This window comes from Halichoerus grypus, chromosome 3 (genome assembly GCF_964656455.1).
Source record: "Halichoerus grypus chromosome 3, mHalGry1.hap1.1, whole genome shotgun sequence".
NCBI classification, from domain to species: Eukaryota; Metazoa; Chordata; class Mammalia; order Carnivora; family Phocidae; genus Halichoerus; species Halichoerus grypus.
Genome location: NC_135714.1, coordinates 81,942,089 through 81,963,817, shown reverse-complemented (window position 1 = coordinate 81,963,817; position 21,729 = coordinate 81,942,089). Strand labels below are relative to the sequence as shown.

General features: G+C 35.7%; 1 protein-coding gene across 1 annotated transcript in view; it reads left to right on the top strand.

The window, feature by feature from the left end:
• EMCN (endomucin) overlaps window positions 1-21,729 on the top strand; it is a 94,485-nt gene that overhangs the window by 32,796 nt on the left and 39,960 nt on the right. Inside the window, exons 2-4 of the mRNA XM_036095817.2 lie at window positions 8,478-8,600; window positions 13,891-13,968; window positions 17,544-17,654. Of these exons, the coding sequence (XP_035951710.1) occupies window positions 8,478-8,600; window positions 13,891-13,968; window positions 17,544-17,654 (312 nt within the window). The remainder of the gene's footprint in view (window positions 1-8,477; window positions 8,601-13,890; window positions 13,969-17,543; window positions 17,655-21,729) is intronic.

The window sequence follows — 21,729 nt, the reverse complement described above, 5'->3', positions numbered from 1 at the left end:
TTTATAACTAAAAGTACAGTCTCTTCAGCTGACTAAAGAGCATTTTAAATCAGCCAGAGAGTTTCTCTTTACATTTAGAGAAGACAAAAATAAAAGTAGATGAAATGATTAATAAGATATCTCAAAGTTAGCCAAATGTCATTTTCTGGCTTCAAATGCAATACTGTAGACTATTTTTAGAAACACGTTTGTCACTAATTGCATATAGACATGAACACGTGTACACACACACACACACACACACACACACACACATTGGTGAGAGGGAGTTGACTACATTATTTGCTATGGGCTCCATTCATGTAAGAATTAATTCACCTACACAAAATTTTTCTTCTTACACTTGCTCTTCTATGTTGCAAACAAAATTCCGAAACAAAGTGTTCGCAATGCCTATTTCAAAGTTTGTCTTTCACATTTCCCTCTAGTTCTGGGTAGACCAACACCCTAAAGGGCAATGCATTTAGTCCAGGTAACATTATCAGACTGCAAATGAATGTAGTCATTGTCCCTTGAAATACAGAATTCCCTTTTGGGCTCAGATTTCTCCCTGGTAGCAAATTAATGACTCCATAAAGCCATTGTGTATGACTGCTAAAGTACAAGTTTCCACCTGGTATATAGAAATGCAACTTATACTTTATGATTTGCCATAATGGATATTTACATTGTAACTTCATCTTAGAGGTAATACAATTTTATTGTTGAAGTGAAGTTGTTCAACGGACACTTTTTATAGAGAGGAAACTGAGACCCAGAGAGGTAGTAGAGTGACTCACGCCACATTGCACAGTTAGCTAATGTCAGAAATGCCAGGTCTGGTCTTGCTTCCATCTCCTGTCATGTCATTTCATGGGTATAAGTTACAATTCTAAACGAACGTGATCTGCTGGTCAACAGGGTCTAGTGAGACCTTCCCTTCTGAAGAAACCCCTCAGGAGAGCCTGGAGTTAAGACCAAGATCTCAAGTCCAGAGGAAAGCTGGAGGTGCCATTAGAGAGAGACTAGGACTGTGCTCTCCTTTATAATCACTGCCCCTCCGTGGAGCCCAGAGAAGGGACAGGGTGGTGCTGTTCCTCCCAGGACCGAGAGGGGCCCCCAAATTCATGTCCTTCCTGAAGTCATGAGATGAGCCCAAGAGACTTGCTTGTGAAGTCTGTTGGTGCCTACAAGAATGTTTGAAGCCTAAGCATCTTGTTTCCTTGGAAGATGTTTTTTTGAGCTGCCAAATCACAGTTCCTCTCTGGCCTGAGGGTACAGCCCGGGGGGAGGGATGGTGGGACAATGGTCTAAAAATCTGAGAGTATGGCCAGGTTGTTCCTTTTCCTTCCTACTCTCACCCCTATAAATATTAAATACAACCGTTGTCTTTTTATGCCTCGAGAAGTTGAAACTCCTAAAACCCAAGTCCACTTATAATAGAGTCCAGAATCTCAAATATCTCCTTATTATTGAATATAATTTTAAAATAAAGTCACAGTTATTTCTGTGAAGGAAAATGACTGCACTGCACCGTCATTTCAAGCCTGATATCTGGGCGAGTGGAGGAAATTTCCTTGTATACTTCCATCCACTTGTGAGCCAAAAACCTTGAATTCTCAGGTCCATTTTGCAGATATTGTTGTTTTCTGTTTTAGAAACTCACCAATGTGATCCTGCCTTCCTGTTCTCCCCAGAGGGGCCAGGTGGCTGAGACACCTGTCCCCCCCACTCAGAGCCTGCCAGGCTTGGCGCTCCCTCCCCACCTCACAGATGGCTGGCAACCTGAGGAGATTCCTCTTTCAGGCACAGCTTTCTCCCTCTTATCTGAATATTTTCCTCACTGTGAGAGATGAGATTTTCTTCTTCCTTATCTCCCAAATTCATTCCAGCTAGGAAATGTAAGCATTTTCAAAACTTGTGTGCTTGCTACAGTATTTTGTGAGTCTTAATTGAAAACGTACTTCCGATTTAAAATCCTTTTTTCAAGAGTTGCCACTAGCTCAATGTTTTCATTGAAAATGGGATTTTCCTATTTTCCTCTCCCAAAAGATTCTGCTTGTGTCTAGTATCATCAATGCCCCTTTCAGGCCTCATGTTATATGGCCTCCGTTTTACTTGGCACTGTTGACTTTCTTCTTCTATTTGAATATCCTTTCTTTCTTTTCTCCCATGAAACTTTTTTCCTTGATGTGTTATCTGATTCCTCTTGAAATCTCTTCCCCCGAGAAAGTAATTCTGATTATTCGTGACACATCACCTTACTTTGACTTCACTTAACATTGTATAGAACCAGCTAGGCACAGTATTAATGAGCACCATTTTTATATGGCCCCTGAGCATAATCTTATGGTTGTTTCACATATGCATAGCTTGAGTATCAAAATAAACTTTAAGTTCCTCTGGGGAAAATATGGTTTTCTATTTTTGCTTAGTTCCTAATGAAACCGATGCTTGGGTGCTTGGGTGGCTCAGTCAGTTAAGCGTCTGCCTTCAACTCAGGTCATGATCCGAGGGTCCTGGGATCAAACCCCCTGTCAGTCTCCCTGCTCAGCGGGAAGTCTGCTTCTCCCTCTCTGCTCAGCGTGCTGCTCCCCCCTGCTTGTGTGCGCACTCTCTCAAATAAATAAATAAATAAAATCTTAAAAAAAAAGAAATAGATGCTTAATAAATGTTTATTGAGGTAAATAGTTCATTGGTTAGTGAGCTACTTATACATTTAAAATAGGATATTATGAAATTTTGGGGTCAGTGCAAATAGAAGAAATCAAAGACACATCATCACATAATAATTGTTATTTTTTTAATTGATAAAAAATTAACCGTATTTAATTTGGTTGGCAATAAACCAAAGTGAATTTTGTTATGTTAAAGGAAAAGGATCACTGTTAGTGTAAGATCGTGTTACTGATAATCAAAAAGAGTTGGTGTCTTGTCTTTTGTGAAGGTGCTGTTTTGATGGGAATATAGCAAGTGGTATAGTATTTATTTCTGTGTTTGTCTGTTTCATTGTATTCATATACAAATATATTTTACTTTTATATCAATTTTTAGTTTATTATATTTTTATATTTTTTCAATACATTTTAATATGTATATTTTTGATGAGTGAGGAAAAATTGAAATTTTCAACTTAAACTTCACTGAAGATTATTTATTAACAAAGAAGATAATAGGGTATCAGTTGAACAAGACTGTAATACTAGCAATTGCTGACAAACTGCTATGAAGAAAAAGCCCTCTCGCCATTTGTAACACCCCAATTTATACATTACCATCACATGCAAGTTTAAGAAGTGGATCTATGTTCATTATAAACTGTGACGCATAGGGGATAAGCATCCTCAAATGGTAACGGAACAATTGACAGTTATTTTATTTCAATATAAAATCTATATAAAGTTTTTAAAAGCTTGAGGAAGTGGGAATGTATAGGAGGTGGCTTTGTATAAAGACAACATGAATTAGTGAGAATAATACATTATAAGCTATTGAAATATAAAATTACCTACTTTGCCTTTAATTCCATAGATTAGTTGATCTAGGTTTTGAAGTTATTACCTAATAATGGTACTTTGAGGGTTGTAAGACCATTTAGTAATTAGCATTTTGTATATGCTCTATATATTTCTAAAGAAATCACTCTTTTATTTCCTTAAAGAGCTTAAAACTATCTTCTGAAATTTTGTTTATGGTTAAAACTCACAAAGTAAATATTTATTCCTGTAGTTCAAAGGGAAACTTCATTGTCTCTGTCAGAAGTGTATTCCACATGCTCAAATAGAATTGGGAAAAAAAAAAAAAAAGATTTTTCTGTATTACATAATATAGAGTGCTCATTTAGGAATTAAAGCCCCTTTTTTAGTAATTGGGTTATGATCTTTTGAAACTACCTTAAACTCATACATTTTCTAAGCTATAAAATGTAGGGATTCTATTACAGTGGGATATTTTTTAAAGTTCTTTTGAGGTCTCAAGTTTTATAATTCTAAGTTACTGCCATTCAGTATTTGTATTGATCTAGAGAAACCAAGATCTATCTTCTCTAGTAGTGGTTTTCCAGTGGGCCTTAAACGTAGACTTGGTAGGGGAAAAGATAATTGGAGAGATAGCTTCTCATTATGAGGATGGATGAAACTCTAACGTTTAGAGACCACTTGTAAGTTACTTAGAAATGTAATTATAAAGCATGTCTAAGAAGATTGGAGTAGACAACCTAATCATTTGAAAAGAGGAGAAAATATGATAGTTGGTTTTTCAGCCATAAGCTGAATTTTCAAAGTTCTCATGATTTCTGTAATTAAAATAGTTATTTTTTTAAAATCCCAATCCTGCTTCATCCTTTTGAAGCCTAGGAAACTGAGTGTCATAGTATCTCTTGTGCTCTTTCAGCTGGTGTATGGGTATAGGGTGGAATCAGGACAAAATGCCATCTGTTTTTCTTACAACATCCTGAGAAGAGCACTATCTGGTTGGTCATAAGCAAAGATATGAAACACAGGTCTCCTTGTTAAATTTATCTTTAATTACTTTGGAGATAAAGAAAAGTGAAATGCTACCTCATATGTCTTGTGAAGAGAAAATACTTCAGAATAAGCCATTTTCCTCAATAGTTTATTATGAGATCAAATTAGACCTAAAAGAAATTTATAGAAAATGCTGTAAAAACATAACTGGTGGTTACTTGCATCACAGTCAATAAAACCTTCAACAGTGGTAGTTAGAATAATTCTTTCCCACCGTATTGTAAGAGAATGTTTCTATTTGCAGAGTTTTCCAACTGAGTAAATCTCTATTTTTATAAATAGCTGTAGTAGATTGGAAATTGCTTTCAAAGCTTTAAGTCTGAACCTTTTACGGATGTTTATGGATGGACACATTTTATATGTGTATGTATGTAATATATATATGACAAAATGATAGTATTTTTTTAAGAAAAAAACCCAGTGAGGTATTTTGTCTGTTTCCTCATCCTAGGTATGTGAGGGCAGAACATCTGTGCATCTAGTCAGTCACTAGTCAAAGACAGAGAGCAGGCAGAGCGAGAGTATGTGGCTTTGCATGGAACCAGCTTCCCACAGCAAGATCTGTGGTGGTGAAGAGTATCTTCTCTGGATTCAAAGGGGCCTGGATTAAAATTCCAACTGTGTTACTTCCCACTGCATGATGTGGGCAATTTGCTTATCTTTTTTGAGCCCCAGTGTCCTCATCTGTACAATGGTGATCATATGAGTATTGGCATCATGGCGTCTTTTTAGGATTAAAGGAGCTAATCCACAGGAAGTGCTTACATGGAGCCTGGCACACAGTGACACTCAATATTTTCAGGGGTGGTTTGTCAGTCCTTGCCGAAGGAGGGAATTCTCTCTGTTGGACAATCTGAAGAACGAATAATGGAGACGTTAATGAGTGCTACTGGCTTAAGACTTTACTCAGGGAAATCAGTGGCCAAACGTGTTGCAATCTGGTGAGGAAAAGCTTTCCAGTACATCTCAATCTTGCCACACAGCAGTTAAAAGTGTGCCTACTTCACCTGGGTGGCTCAGTCGATTAAGCGTCTGCCTTGGGCTCGTGTTATAATCTTAGGGTCCTGTGATCAAGCCCTGCATTGGGCTCCCTGCTAGGTGAGGAGTTTGCTTCTCTCTCTCCCTCTCCTCCTCCCCCTTACTCATTCTCTTTCTCTCAAATAAATAAATAAAATCTTTAAAAAATAAAAAAAAATTAAAAATGTGCCCACTTGTAGTTGGCTGCAAGTCATTTTATGGATGTGAACTCACTGATCTCACATGATGACTTCAATAGGTCAGAGACATTGGTAAACATAAAAATGGGGACTTGCCGTTCAGTTCAGCTGGTGTCCTCTCATTGTCCCGCCCCACCCGTTTCCCCATTGTTTTTCCTACAGTAGAATTTCTATTTGGTCACTTTCCAGGGCTCCTCACTGACTTGTTAATAGAGTCCCAAGTCCCACGTTCGGTGTTCAAAGTCCTTTATGATCTAGCCTCCAGTATCGTGCCAGACAAGGCCCACTATGTCCTTTCATAGCATAGAGCAATCCAGCCAAACACAACTGTTTGTAATTCTTTCAATTACCTCTCACTTCTCCTCCAGACCTTTGACCGTGCTCCTTCCTTTAGCCTTGTGGACATGCTACTTACTCTTCAAACTCTAGCTCCTATGTCAACTCTCTCATAAAGGAGCCCTTGCTCATGCCATCAGGTGGTCATCCTTTATCTTGTAAACTCTTGCCCAATGAGTGTCCAGTAGCTTTGTCCAGTAGCTTTCAAATTTTTAACTGGAATCACAATAGGAAACATATTTTGCACTGATGCATGTTTTATTCAAATACACATACACACATACACATGCACGTGAACTTCATGAAACAATACTTACCCTCATTATTTGCAATATCCTTCTAATGTTTCTTTTCTCTTTCATTTGGCAAAAGTTCTAACTGCAATCTACTAACTAGATCTTAATTCCTCTTTATTTGTATCATAACCTGCAGTTTGAAAAACACTGATCTACACACCCCATAGAGAATATCCTTCGTCGTTTATTGTGTATAGGCATCATGTTCCTTACCAGACTGAGAGCTACTCACAGGTGATACCATGTAGTACAATACAGAGTCTTTCATTAGATCTAATCATGCCTTTCACATCAGTTACCCAGTAAGTATTTGTGGAAGAGAGAAAAAGGAAAAAAGGAAGGGAGGAAGGGAGGAAAAGAAAAAAAAAAGTCTCCGGAGATGTTGATTATACCCAGAAATTGAGGTTGTTACTATTTAGCAAGTCGACAGATAGGGATCATTTAAGTTATTTATAGGTGAATTTTCCAGTTAAAGTGGTATGTGCTTCTTTGAATTACTTTCTTCAACATCATTTTAAACTTAGAAATCAGTGTTACATCATAGACTCTAGGATGCAAACAAAGATAAGGATAACAAAATGACTAATACAGAAAAGATAACATCATGCATGCTTGCTGTGTTCCTTCTCCCTGCAGGGGGAGTAGGGAGGGGGGTGGTGAGAACAAGGGTGTGAAGTGTATCCAGAGGTGAAAAAAGCTTTTGACTTGATTTCTGTGAAGCCTGTGAAAAGGCACTTCTGTCATTCCTGAATGTGGTGAAACATCTATATGTGCTGAATACATCAAGTGATTTCCGTGTACTGTCTATAAACAAAGTCAGTGCTAAGTGCTAACACTTCCAAGCACCTCAAGTCTATAAAATGAAACAGGAAGTACGCTCTATCCCCTGACATCTGAAATATTGCTTTTCGCTCACATGCAAGATTATTGGTTTTTCCAGATTCAAAGAGGAAAATTTTGGATAAAATTTAAATTTGAAAAGTCGTACTAATGATATGTATTTACTGTAATGACATATCCAGTTTGACTGGGATAACATGTCTTTTTCACTCAAAGTCCATCCCCTTAACTAATGTGCTATACTATATATACTCTATACAGACAAAGTAACAACGCGAAAACAATGCCTTCCATGGACATGAATACTTTGTCTAAGTCCTTTGTACACGTTTGTTTGTTATTTTCCGATCTTCAATACAACAGTGAGTGTATAGAGACAAGACCAACAAATGCAGGATTAAAAGGATTCTATAAATGCTAATAAATTCAGTAATATTATGTAAAACAAATATTTCCATAAATCACTGAGAATTAAGTCCTACATACTTCACTTTGAAAAAATAATAATATTTCAATGGGAATTTTAAGAATTATTATTAAATATTGACTTTCTATTGCCAAAGAAGTATTGTTAAAAGTAAACATGTAATATACATAACAATGTATCACCTTCATTTTGGTGCCTTTGACTGTTACAATTTAGAGAAATAAATCATTTGAAAATGCAGATTTATGATGGTTCCATTGCCAAAAATTTAGGCATGTTGCAATGTTGAATTTCTTTAAAATTTATTGTCTTTCTTAAAAAAACAAAAAAATAAAATTTATTGTCTTCCTTTGGAATATATAATAGAGAGAGAAAGTAGGGAGAAATGCTTTATATCAGGAAGAGATGTACTAATACTGACATTTTACTAATTAATAATTTCAATGTGCTATGAAAATATTTAGTAAAACATCCACTGCCCAGAGAACGTCCATTTAATTATTTCATCTGACAATGTTCATTAAGTTGGCTTAAAAATATTGTTAAATTTCAAATTTGTACATGTATTTCTCACTAGTTTTGTCAGATAGCATTTTGTTTCAGAGCTATAGACTGCTTCTGACAGCTATCTTGAAAATCCATGCCATTGGTGAGAAGCAGCTGGAGTTAGTGAATGAATACTGAACTGAAGGCTGAATTTATTACAATTAGAAAATTAATTTCAAATCCATGCCTTACTTACTGGCATAGCAAGAGTATACATACAGTTTACTTTGCTTAAATATACTAGTCTGTTATTTGGCAAAATAAATGTAAACTTTAAGGCAGCTACTTTAACACAGTTTCCTTTTTGCAGATGTTAACAGTATAACCACTCATGTATTATCATCAGCAACAATTTCTCCAACAAAAACATCTGATTCGAAACCAACCACAGTGTCAAATCCTGTTATGGAATCGACAGCTGCAATGTCTACAGGTAGGATTAACTCTTAATGAAATTTACTCTAACTTTAACAGATATAATTAGTAGCATCTATTTAATTTAATCACTGAAAAATAATTTGAGATCTTATATCTATTGTTATGAAGGTCTGTGCTATTTCACTATTTTGAAACTTATATGTTATTTTGGGTTGAATACAGAACCCTGAGATCACAGTGGGCTTCTTTGATGATATCCCTTTGGATCATTTCCTGTTTGAGAATAATCCTATTGTGAATGTTACAAACACGAAGTTTATTTTTAGAGAATAAAAAAATTACCATTTCCTTAGTCATAAAAATATGTTTCTAAATATACCAATTGTCCACTTAAGCAGCACCGTTAACAAGGTGAAACTGTATTAATAACACACTGATCTTGTTAGTTATATTGGGCTGATAATAGATTAAATTTGTAAGATTCGGTAGCAATGTCATCATTATTGTTTACTGGACTGAGTGGCAACTGCATCATGTTTTATGGTTCTAGGTATTCTTACCATCCATGAAAAGTAAAATGAGCCATTGGGGTCATTTAATTAAAAACCCAAGAGGTTATCAAGCTAATGCGTCCGGCATTGTCCCTCCTGCAACACACATAAAATGAGGCATATCGTTCAGGTTCTATAATCAATGGAGAGAGAAATAGAGAATTACTTGTTTGTTGCTTATGGGCAGAAACTCTGGTTAGAATGCTAAGGTCACTGGAAGACCTGAAAATCGTATATCCTAACGAGGAGATAACTGAAATTCCTCCTGCTCTCTTCCTCACCTCTCCACTTACTCCTCATTTGATTTTCATTCTAAGACCAAGTTCAAGTAAAAGTTCAAGAGGACCAATGAGGGCTGGTTCATGAGACTTAACTGGGGTGGTGATCCTCAAAGAAAAAGGGTCTGATGAATATAGTCCACTATTTCTGAAATGTGCAATTCTAAGATGAAGCCAAACCAATTCTCCTAGAATTTCTGTACCAAACTGGGAGAAAGCTTTACACAAAGAGGGCAGCACAGGGGATTTTGTTCCCAGAATGTGGTATGACCTATATCGCCAATCAAGGGAAATCCCAAATGACGCAGTCAAAAAAGCCAGGGACTATAGAGCCTCCAGCCAACTCCTGCTCTGTATTTTTTTTTTCTTTTCTCTTCTCTTCTTTTCTTTTGTTTTCTTTTCTTTTCTCTTCTTTTATATTTTATTTTATTTTAAGAGATGGAAGTTTATTGAATACACTGCAAGAGAGCAGTGGGCAGGACAGCAGAAGGGAGACTGTCTGCCCTTTATTTTATTTTTAAAAATTGTTTCAACCCTATGTTTTCAGGGTTTAAGCAGAGAGGCATGCTCGCACTTTTACAAAGTATAAGTATTTGCTGCTTCTCTCTCTCTCTCTCTCTCTCTCTCTCTGTCATTCTCTCTGTGAGTTGCCAGCTGAGTTCTCAGCATAAAATTGCACTCATTTGGTAAAAGCATGTTACTTTGGTAATCAAAAACATCACCCCAAAAGAACCAATAAAGAGAAGGTAGGTGCTGATATTGCATGTTGACTCAAAGCGTTGAAGTTTTGCAATTTTTACATTAATCCTTGGGACTTATGCTTTCTCAGTGAGATGATTCCTAGCCCTGACCACAGTGACCTGTGGTGAATAACAATGTCCAAATAACACAGACCCTAACCATTATGTTAAGTGATCATGAAAGGAAGAGATGGAGGGTTCAGTGAAGGAATTCAGGCAGAATTGTCATTTCTGATACCGAGAATGCATCTTACCTGCCCAGCTTGGAAAGGAAACAGCTTTATTTTTCTTTTAAGGCTTTCCAACCAGATGTTCTTGTTTAAAGGTCAAAAGATACTTGAGTTAATAGTGCTTATGTCTATCTAAAGCACATAAATTTTCTTTCTCTTGACAATGGCAGAAATTCCATCATCAGAAAAGTGGAAAATGTGCCACTGAGGTGGGAACTCTTCTTGTAGTGATGTAGCAACAGTGGCAGAGGTGCCTGAGAGCTTTGCTTGGAGTGGGGTTTGCTTTCAGAGGTTTACCCAGTTAGACAGATGAGACCTGATCGCTTCCTAGCTACGGATCAAGTGCACTGCCCGTTCTGTTCAAAGGCCAAGGGCCAGAGTTAACATCAACACTTGGCAGACACTGAATGTCATCATCATGAGATGAACTTCTAAGATAGAAAAATAAACCTGAAATTTCATTCTTAAAACATAATTATTACTCAGCTTGATTTTCAAAGCATTTAATAGTCAAACATTTTTTAATTAGCTGAATTAATTTATCAGCACTGATCTTTCGCCTTTCCGATACTAAATAGGTGTTCAGTTTCAACTGAGGTCAGTAGAGGAGCCCAGTGTTTTTGGCCACCTCTTCCATATAAGGTGCCAGTTATGGTCATGTTTACAATGCACATCGTCTCTGGAAACTAAGATAAAATTGAAAAGAAGGGACTTTTTAAAAGGCAGTCTTGTAAGTTTTCTCATAATATTTGTGGGAAAATAGGTTTGGGTACCATATTTTTCCCCATATCTGTCTCTTTTTTTTCACTGTCTTTATATGCCTTATTGAGTTGGAATTGAAAATGACTTACCTGGGATATCTTTGTACAAGATTCTTTGGTTTTTCCTTTTCATGGAATTTTGAAATGATAAAGTTGGCATTTTGCTTTTAGTTTATACTCACAAGATATAAAATGTTTATAAATTAGACATTTTTTTGAAACCCTGATGTCCTAAATGGAATTAAACACAGTTCCAAAAGATTATTTTGGAAAATGTTATGGATGAGAGTTTACTAAAAATTTTACAGAGTACAATTATGACATTTTAATGATTTAATCTTTTATAAACATCTGTTGACACAAAATTATATAATATCCCTAAATATATGTGGCTATAGTATTCTCTTATTGTTCATGTTAAATTCAATATATTTCTTTTATTAACTAGAATAAGTCCTTAATCATTGTTTTGCACATAAAATTAACAGAAATCACAATCCTCATTAGTTAGTGCAACATTTTGCTTTTGCAATAATAAGGATGCATTTATACTTCAGAATTTCAACATATTTAGCACATAAGAATTTTATTATAAGTTATATGTAGAATGCTTGTCCATATTTGAGAGTGAATATTCATACATTAACAGTAAATCTAAAATCAATTGTATTCTGTTTTTGCTATAGATACAGTAACATTGATTAGATACAATGATCATGGGCATGATCACAAGATCACTGTTCACACACTAGCTCAGGAATACCAGAAATGGATAGCCATTTAGCCCTTCAGTTTTCCAAAGATCAGGGCTGAAATTGAAGCCAAATAGATTTGGGCTGAATGCTTGGGCCAAAGCTCAAATTTGTTACATATCTTCCTTCTACCAAACATGAAGTCAGGATAGCTATAAAAGAAAAGGTTCAAGGGCTTCAGAAACTCCAGAACTGCACACACTTGATACTTTTTCTTTTTGTATTCATGATTATCATTATATCTGTCCTAATTATTTCCTGTAGTCATCCTTATTCTTGAATTTTCAAGTGAAATAGGAGACATATCCCAGTGAAACATATGAAACAAAGTAATTGTAAAAATTCAATTCAGCCTGTTATTGGTACCAAGAATGCCAAGAGTAGTGCTGAAGTGAAACAAATTCACCATGTCTAGCTGGAAGGGACACTTCATTTATATCATTACATCTTCACCTTAAGATGGCATTCTGGGGGCACCTGGGTGGCTCAGTCAGTTAAGCATCTAACTCTTGATTTGGGCTCAGGTCATGACCTCAGGGTCATGAGATTGAGCATACGTTGGGCTCTGCACTGAGCATGGAGATTGGGATTGGGATTCTTTCTCTCCCTCTCCCTCTGCCTTCCCCCCAGCTTGCATGCGTGCTCTCTCTCTCTCTCAAAAGAAAGAAAGAAAGAAAGAAAGAAAGAAAGAAAGAAAGAAAGAAAGAAAGAAAGAGAAAGAAAAGAAAAGAAAAGGAAAAAAAATTAAAAAAAGATGGCATCCCTGTGAGTGGGCAATGCAAAATCTCAAACCTAGCTTTTAGGAATAACGTGTCCTTTGTTGGTCTCTTCTTTTAAACTATAACCACATATTGGGTTTGAGAAAGTCTTAAGTGCTTCAGCACTCCCCACATTATAATTCCCATAATCTACTTGTTAACAGCCTCTTTTCATTTGTGTAATAACCTATGTCCTCTAATAAGCAGTGAGGACAGAGGAGCAGAAGAGAAAACCTCCATCACCTGCTTGGAGACATTTGTCCTCAGCGACCCTCCAAAGGTCTTATCTTCCTTGTGATTCCTTAGTTTTTCCTGATATACAGCTCCATCCAGCTTAGCCTTGAAAACTTTCCTCTGGATGGGTTTTAAAGCAGTAAACTGCGCAGAGCCAAATTGTTCCTCCCCCAATACAGTATGCATACCTTTAAGAACTGAAGATTTTATATATGTCACACAGTAAAAATAGAACCTATGCCCTAATCGCAAAAGGATATCCTAAAGTGTTTTAAGAAGGGAATGTTGACTAGTATGGCTATCAAATTGATGAAGTCGTATTCACTACCTAAAGCAAATCTTTGTCCTTTTCTTGGTCCCCATGTTCTGTACGAGTGCCAGCTTATCGAAAACAACATTTATTACATGCCTACCATATGCCAGGAATGATCCTTGATACTACTCAGATTAAAAAGATGACTAAGAGTTTGATACTGCCCTCAAGGGTCTAGAAAAGGGTCTTGCACAGAGTGGGAACTCAATGAATGTTTCATAAATGAACAAATTAATTACAAGAATTTGCAAGCTCCTTTATAATTTATGTAATTTTGGAAGTTCCAGTGTCATAATCAATTCAACAACATGAAATGTAATTCTGGGGGGATAAAAGGTCCTATTGACCAGGTTATTTTTCTCTCTAGGAAAAATAGTATAATTTTAAATCATGTGTTTTGAAATATATATTTTTTGCATGTTTTAAGATATCCAAGTAACAATCTGCAGTGAAAATTTGCTTTTGGGGCTTATCATAGAAAAAATGTGTGTGTGTGTGTGTGTGTGTGTGTGTGTGTTTTCACTGGGTCACCCAAGCATTCAGTACTTACATTCCTTACTTTGGACAAAAGGAGATAGGAAATAAAAAAATTAAAGATAGGCAGAAGCTGACAGTACCACTGTAGAGGGATTCTAGTTTACCTCCAGATTTGACTGACATTTATTTATTCCTTGACAGGTGAGATGAAATTGTGATTAATAATAATGTCATCTATCTTATCAAACTAGGAACAACCAGTAAGAAACTCTCAAGTACATCTTTGCAGCCAACACATTCTTCTTTAACGGCAACAGTTAAAGGTGAAGGTGAGTAATGATCATTTGCATCATTTTTCTTTCATATATATAATTCATATACCATCATAGTCACTTTTTTGAAGTGGACAATTCAGTGGTTTTCAGTGTATTTACAAGATTGTGCAACCATCACCACTGTCTAATTCTGGAACATTTTCACCACCCCAAAAAGAAACCCTGTGTCTGTTACTAATCACTTCCTATTTCCTCCTTCCCCCCTGCCAGGGAAAAGTAACCTACTCTCTGTCCCTTTGCCTATTTTAGAAATTTCATATAAAAAAAATCACATAAGTAGAATCATATTGTATATAATCTTTTGTGTCTGACTTTCACATATCATCATGTTCTCAGGTTGATCCGTGCTCTAGCATTTATCTGTAGTTCATTCGTTTTTATGAGTGAATAGTATTTCATGGTATGGATATGCCACATTATTTTTTTATTTTTTTATTTTTTTATTTATTAGTTGATGGACATTTCAGTTGTTTCTACTTTTCAGCTGTTATAAATAATGCTGCTATGAACATTCTTATACAAGTTTTTATGTGGCCATGTCTTTTCATTTCTCTTGCGATATGTATCTTAAAGTGGAATTGCTGAGGCACATAGAACTCTGTTTAACTTTTTGAGGAACTGATTTCCTGAGCAGCTGTATTATTTTACATTCCCACCAGAAAAGTAGGAGGGCATTAATTGTCCATTTTCTAATCCCTACTTGTTGCTGTCTATCTTTTTCATCATAGCCATTTTAGTGGATGTGAAGTAGCATCTAGTTGTGGTTTTGATTTACTTTTCCCTGATGACTTATGATGGCAAACATCTTTTCATGGACTTGTTGACAATTTTATATCTTTGGAAAACTGTCTATTTAATTCTTTCCTTTTTTATAAAAATCGGGTTGTCTGTTATTGTTGAGTTGTAAGTACTTTTTAAATGTATTTGGAGACTAGAGCCTTATTGGATAGATAATTTGCAAATATTTTCTCCCACTCTGTATGCTGTCTTTCCATTTTATTGATGGTATCTTTTGAAGCACTATAATCTCTAATTTTGATGAAGGAAAATTTATCTATATTTTTTCTTTCATGTAGAGAAGGTAGAACTTTACCTCTACTCATTTTAGGTTTTCAGATGGGACATTAACCGCAAGACAGATTAACAAAAAACAGTCTATTAACATGGGCAGTGCACAGCATATGAGAAACCTAAAACAAAGAGTAACTCAAAGCAATGGTTTAGAATTTTGGCTTATATAGCATCTAGAACAAAGAACAGTAAGTTTGTAGAAAAATGACCAGACAAAAGAAAGTAGTTTAGGCTTCCAAGGGTGACAAACAAATGGAAGGTAAATATCTGGAAGGAAACTAATAGAATAAGGTTTGTTTGCAGATTCCTCTAGTGTCTTTTCCAGGCCGATAAAGAGTCTATCTCCAGTAAAAGGAGAATTTATATCCTGCCCTTAAGCAGAAAAGCTTTTTCTGTATTGGCTGCCTCTTTATTGGCTGCATTTCCAAATAATTTTTATGTCAAAGAGGCATATTTCAGGGTGACATGTTCTGGTTTCCTTCAGTCAGTGGGGTCAAATCTAGGAAAGCATTGCTCAACTCAAGGTCACAAAGATTTATGCCAATGGTCTCTTCTAAGAATTTTATAGTTTTAACTTTTTTATTTAAGTCTTTAATTTTTGTATATGGTGTGAATTAGATGTCCAGCTTCATTTTTTGTGTGTGTGTGTATAATCATCCAGTTGTCCTAACACCTTTTGTTGAAAAGACTATACTCTGTAAAATTTCAAAATTTATGGCTGTGGCAGCATTTGTCTCCTCATCTTCCCTTCTGTTTGTTTTAGGTCCACCATGCATGTGTATTTAAAAATATTTTGGTTACCTTTAAAGCATTCAAGATTCCTTCCATTGCCTCCAGGACACTGTAATTGACAACCTGTCCTGAGTTGAGTGTGGGCTCCCCTTTTACACTCATTTGTGAAGTATATTCCACATCAATAATAGACTATTCTCAAAGCAAACTCTGTGGCAATATATCCCCAGCTATTCCATTATTCTGCTCTCTTCTTTGTATTTTTCTAATCTGGCAGTTTCCCACATCTTTCTTAAATATAAATTCTCTTTTCCGTGTCCAAGACTGTTGAGTCTGCCTCATGCTAGGGAATCCTTTAGGCCATCAGGATAGTTTTTTCATGGTTTTCTATTTTAACTCAGCAGAAGAATTCTCCACCAAAAATTTCTAAAGAGGAAATCCTATTCTAATGTTTTCCAAGAATATGTTGGAGTTCTGGTGAGAAGCAAAATCTTTACCCCCACATGTCCCTTCATCCTCAAGTGTTGAGTTTCTGCCTTTTGGCTGATCTTTTGTACTTCCATGTTATCACAAACATCAATGTCTGCTACAATAAGATATTTCTTTATTTTCTCAATTATTTCTCTCTCAATTTAGTACTTCAAGATGCCTCCAAAGTTTTGCCCATTTCAACTTTCTTTCTCATATGCGGTGTTAATGCTATAGCCTATATTTGAACTTATGTTTATATTTTCCTGGCATACCAATCCCTGAAGGCTTTTTGTGTAAAGACATATTTACCCACTGTCTCTGAGGTCTTCTTGCAAACTAACAGTTTCTCCGGCATCAGTCTCTTAATTGCACTAAGACTTTGTGTTACAAAGTATAGATGCTTGCTGCCATAGAACGGAAGCTGATCGGCACTTCTGGAAAACACCAGCAATTCAGTCTTTCCGTCTACTGTGTGACAGAAATCTATTAAACTGACTTCCTCCCATCTCCAGCCAGCATCATATGTAGCTAATATTAAGCGTGCACTAACCAGCATGCCTGTCTTTTCTTCACTAACCAATATTATCCATATTAGACTTTGAAAAGACTGAAAGGCATTAATCATTTTGTTTTTATAATATTTGTGCAAATATAAATTGTTTCAAATAATCTTATTCCAATGTTATTTTCGGAATCTCAGGTTATCTTTTCTTTGTTGTTAATTATCCTTCCCCCCCCTCCAAAAAATGAACTAAGTATAATTAAAAGTTTATTTTATGGAGTTCCTATTATCCCTTTCCTGCTGTCTGTTCCCCCCACCTGAAAATTCCTTCCCAGACCGCATGGGAACCATGGTACCATCTTCAACTAGTACTACTTCCTTACCACCCCATTTCTAGGGTAACTGAGTGATTAACTTTTGCATCAGAAAGGCTTGGATTCAGATCCTGGCTCTCTCCTATTACAAGTTATGTGACAATGGGGAAATCAACTTTTCTGAATCTTATACATAAAATTATTATCACAATTATTACTTAATTAATAAGATTACTGTCTGCTCAAATGAGATAAACTATAGCAGACATATAAAAGAGTCTAATATGCCTCTGTTTTCTCAATATAATTAACTGGATCACCAAAAGGTCAATACCAAAATGTTGGATTTCTAAAACTTGATCAGAAGACTTTCCGTAACTAATATTCAAGTCATAACTGGATGTTAATATTAATACTAATAAGACTATCTATTTATTGGTTACACCCCTGATGGCTGCTTATTATTTTTACATAATTAGGAACCACAACCAGTGATGTCACAAAGACCGAGTTCACCATCACAAATACAACAGTGACAAAGATTCCACTTTCAAATGCTTCTTCAACATTACAAAGTTCCCAACACAAAAGTAAGTATAAAAATTTATGCTGAAATATTTAATTTGTGTGGTGGATAGCATTAAACTCGGAATGTTTTCCAGCCCATAGCTACTGAAGAACCATGCCCAACGTGTCTTCTCTAGTCTCTACCAAATGGGACAACCATTTGGCAACTTAGCTTTGTACCGTGAAACTTTATCCCTCCATAACCACAAATAGGTAGGTGCCAAGAAAGATTAGGGCCAAGCAGTAATCTATGATATCACCTGACACAAAAAGTGAGCTTGGTGACAAATTAGAAAACTTTGATGAAATGGGAAAATTCTTAGAAAGAAACAAATTGCTAAAACTGACTCAGGAAGATAGCTAATCTGAAAAGATACAAAAACAATTAAAGATATTGCATTGCATTAGAAATTTTAAATGGTCCCATGAAGAAAATTTCCAGCAGGATGGCTTCAATTGTGAATTCTATGTATTTTCTATATATTTTCAAAAGAAATGATACCAGTTCTTCTCAAACCCTTTCAGGAAGAGGAGGAGGGAACACTGCACAAGTCATTATTTGAGACCAGCATTATCCTGGTACCAAAGCTAGAAAAGAATGAAAAGAAAAAGCAAGTCAAGATAACCATAGACCAATATCCTTCATGAACATTGATGCAACTATCTTTACCAAACTAACTTTGGTAACATATAAGAAGGGATAGAAAAAATAAATAAGTGAAATTTATCCAGGAATGTATGACTGCTTTAATAAATGAAAATCAAGGACAGCAATGCACTATATTAGTAGAATCAGCAGATGTAGAAAAAGCATTTGACAAAATTTAACACCCACTTTTAATTAGAAATCTCAATAAACTAGAAAGAAAATGTAACTTACTCAAATTGAAAAGGACATCTATGAAAAACTTATGGCAAACATCATACTAGATAGTTAAATATTTCATGCTTTCCTCCTCTTAAGATCTTGAACACAGCAAAGGTGTCCATTCTTACCACTTCTATTCAAAATTATAACTAGATAGTACAATAAGGTGATGAGACGTAGGTAGGTAGGTAGATAGATCCATTCATGCAGATTGGAAAGGAAAAAACAGAACAGTTTTTCTTAGCAGACTACATCTTTATGTAGAAAATAAAAAAATCCACAATAAAACTACTAGAACTAAGAGAGTATTTCCTATCACAAGCTATAAGATATACAAAAATAAATCATATTTCTGTATGTTAACAATGACAATCCAAAAGTAAAATTAAGGAAATAGTGACATTTACAAAAGTATCCGAAAGAATAAAATATTTAGGAATATATTAACAGTGGAAGTACAAGATTTGCAACCTGAACTAAAAAATATTTCTGTGAGACATTAAATGTCTCAATAAATGGAGAGACACTACATATTCATGGATTGAAAGACTCAATATTTTAAGATAGCAATTCTCCCCAAGTTGATAAATAATTGATTAATATATTAAATTCAATCCATATCAGAATCACAGAATCACAGCAAATCATTAGAAATTGATAAGCTTATCTTAAATAATACATGGGAATGAAAAAGATCTAGAATAGCCAAAACAGTTTTGTCAAGGGAGAACAAAGTTGGAGGACTTGCATAAGCCAACTTCAAAACTTACTCTAAAGCTATAGTAATCAAGACAGGGGTTTTTGAAATAATGTTCAAAGTAACATTATTCATAATAGTCACACTGGGAACAATCCAAATGCCCATGAACTGGTGAGATGGAATATTCCATTGGATTTTCCATTTAAAATGGATTTGGAATATTCTAAAACATAGGATATCCATACACTGGACTACTACTCAGCAATTTAAAGAAACAAATTGGTGATACGGGTTATAACACTATGAACCCCAAAACCATTATGCTCAGTGAAAGAAGCCTTTGACAAAACATTACATATTCTATCATTCCATTTATATGAAATATCCAGAATGAACATTCTAATAGGGACAGAAACCACATAAGTGGTTGTCTTAAAGCTGGAAGCAGAAAGTCCCACTGGAGTTTTTTGTATTGAAAATGTTCTGAAACTGGCTTATAGTGATGGTTGCACAACCGCATAAATTTACTGAAAATTATTGACTTGTATACTTAAAATGATAAATTTTGTTGTGAATTTCTTTATAAAGCTTGGTTTAAAAACAAAAGGAAAGAGAATATTAAGCTAGGCCAATCAAATTTCCTTTCTGTGTAATCTGAACTAGGAAACCCAAACAAACAAAAGGGTGATTTGCTGTGAATCTCGAAGCAGCAAGGTTTCAGTAGAGTGAGTCTGAGACAGCTGTGGTGACTCCTGGGCATACCTGTGGCACGAGCAAGCAGATGTTATGAGCAAGTAAAATTGATGGGAAGAATGGGGAGAAAAAATGTGGGGAGATGAAGAGACTCCATGAGAGAGATGACGTTATTCATGAGAGACAGAGAGAGTAGTGGGACCTAGAGCTCCCCTGAGCTCAGACAACTTTCTAGCTCCAACCACGTATATCATCACTACAAGCACTTCCTAAATCCTGGTCTCAGGGATATGAAGTAATCAGTACTTTTAGTCAAAATATATCCTGACTAGAAAGGCTAGTCATCTGCCATAACAGCCTTATCATATACCATCCCTTATAAATAATAGAGGCATTCTTAGGATATCCATAGTCCTTAATAAGAAGCAGCTGTAGATGACTTACAGTCCCCAAGTCTCTTCTTGGGAGACCTTTAGGGTAGAAGGAGATGGCAGGTGGGAACTGTGGATGTGCCAGGCCTACTTTTGTCTAGAGTCACTCATGGAACATCCATTTTCCCATATTTTATTGTAATTCTTTAGCAAAACCTAGAGAAGGTTACATAGAAGGAGCCTACTTTCATTCCAAAGTTGTAAAATATTGATTTTATTTAATGAGAAGATCACCAAATAGAGGAATTTGAAGGGCAGGGTCATTTCCCCTTCAGATGTAGGACATTTCCTTGTGGGAGTGTTTTGGCTTCTGATAAGTAGAATATTTTGTAGGCAAAATATGTCTGAAAGGCACCTTTAGCAGACCAAAACCCCATCCATTTCATACCATGATTTTCCCTCATATAAACAAAGTAAAAGTAAATAGGCATCTGCAAAATGTAGAGCAGTTGAAGGTTAAACTCAAATAATTTGAATTCTGCACTAATACCCACTCACTAAGTGACTGATTAGGGATGTCATTCAGTGACCGTGGTTTATTAAAATTAGCACTTTTACAGAAGTGTGTGGTCATACCCATGAGTCAATTAAGACTCCTAATTTTACTTTGATTTATGTAGTACAATGCCCGCTGCATCTCTGTTCTGGGGACTATTGTATTTATTTAGCTTCTAAACACAGTTTGAAGTGGCTTTCTTCTAAGTAGTTTTCTTAAATACACCCACAAAGCCATTTCTTGAAAATTAAGGCACCCTGGAAAACAAGATAATAAAATAAGGGTATTTACTGCTACCCTTTGCCCTTGCCATTTGATTAACCAGTTCTATACTAAGTCCTTTAAATATTTTGTTATAAAACTGCTATTTTTGGGTAGCCATTCCTCCCCGGATCTCTCTGGTTCCTTAAGGTGCATCCTGCTTAGTATGGAATCCACTTGTTATAATGACTTGGCACACATTTCCATTTATGCCTGGTGAAACCAGAAGCTAACCCAGATTCCTGGTTAGCAGAGCAATGTTTCCTTTCCATATCTACCGATCACAAACATAAACATTCAGAATTGGCGAAGCCAAGACAGAGAGATGGAAAGAGAACAAAGTGATCTTGGGGAAGGTTGAACAGCCGAAGCTTCATCTCTCCCTTAAACACATGGCAATGGATAGTGACTATCAAATAAAAGCATTGTGGGTACATCATCTCAAGGGCAGATTTGATTTAGAGTAGAGAAGATTTAGTGATATTTATTGCTTTACTCCCTAGAAAGGAGGGTATAGATCAAAAAGAAGCATGTCCTCAAAGCATTTCTCTCTAATCATTTCCAATTCTCTTTTTTTTTAAAGATCTATTTATTTATTTATTTTAGAGAGAGAGTATGAGTGGGAGGATTAGAAGGAGAGGGAGAGAGA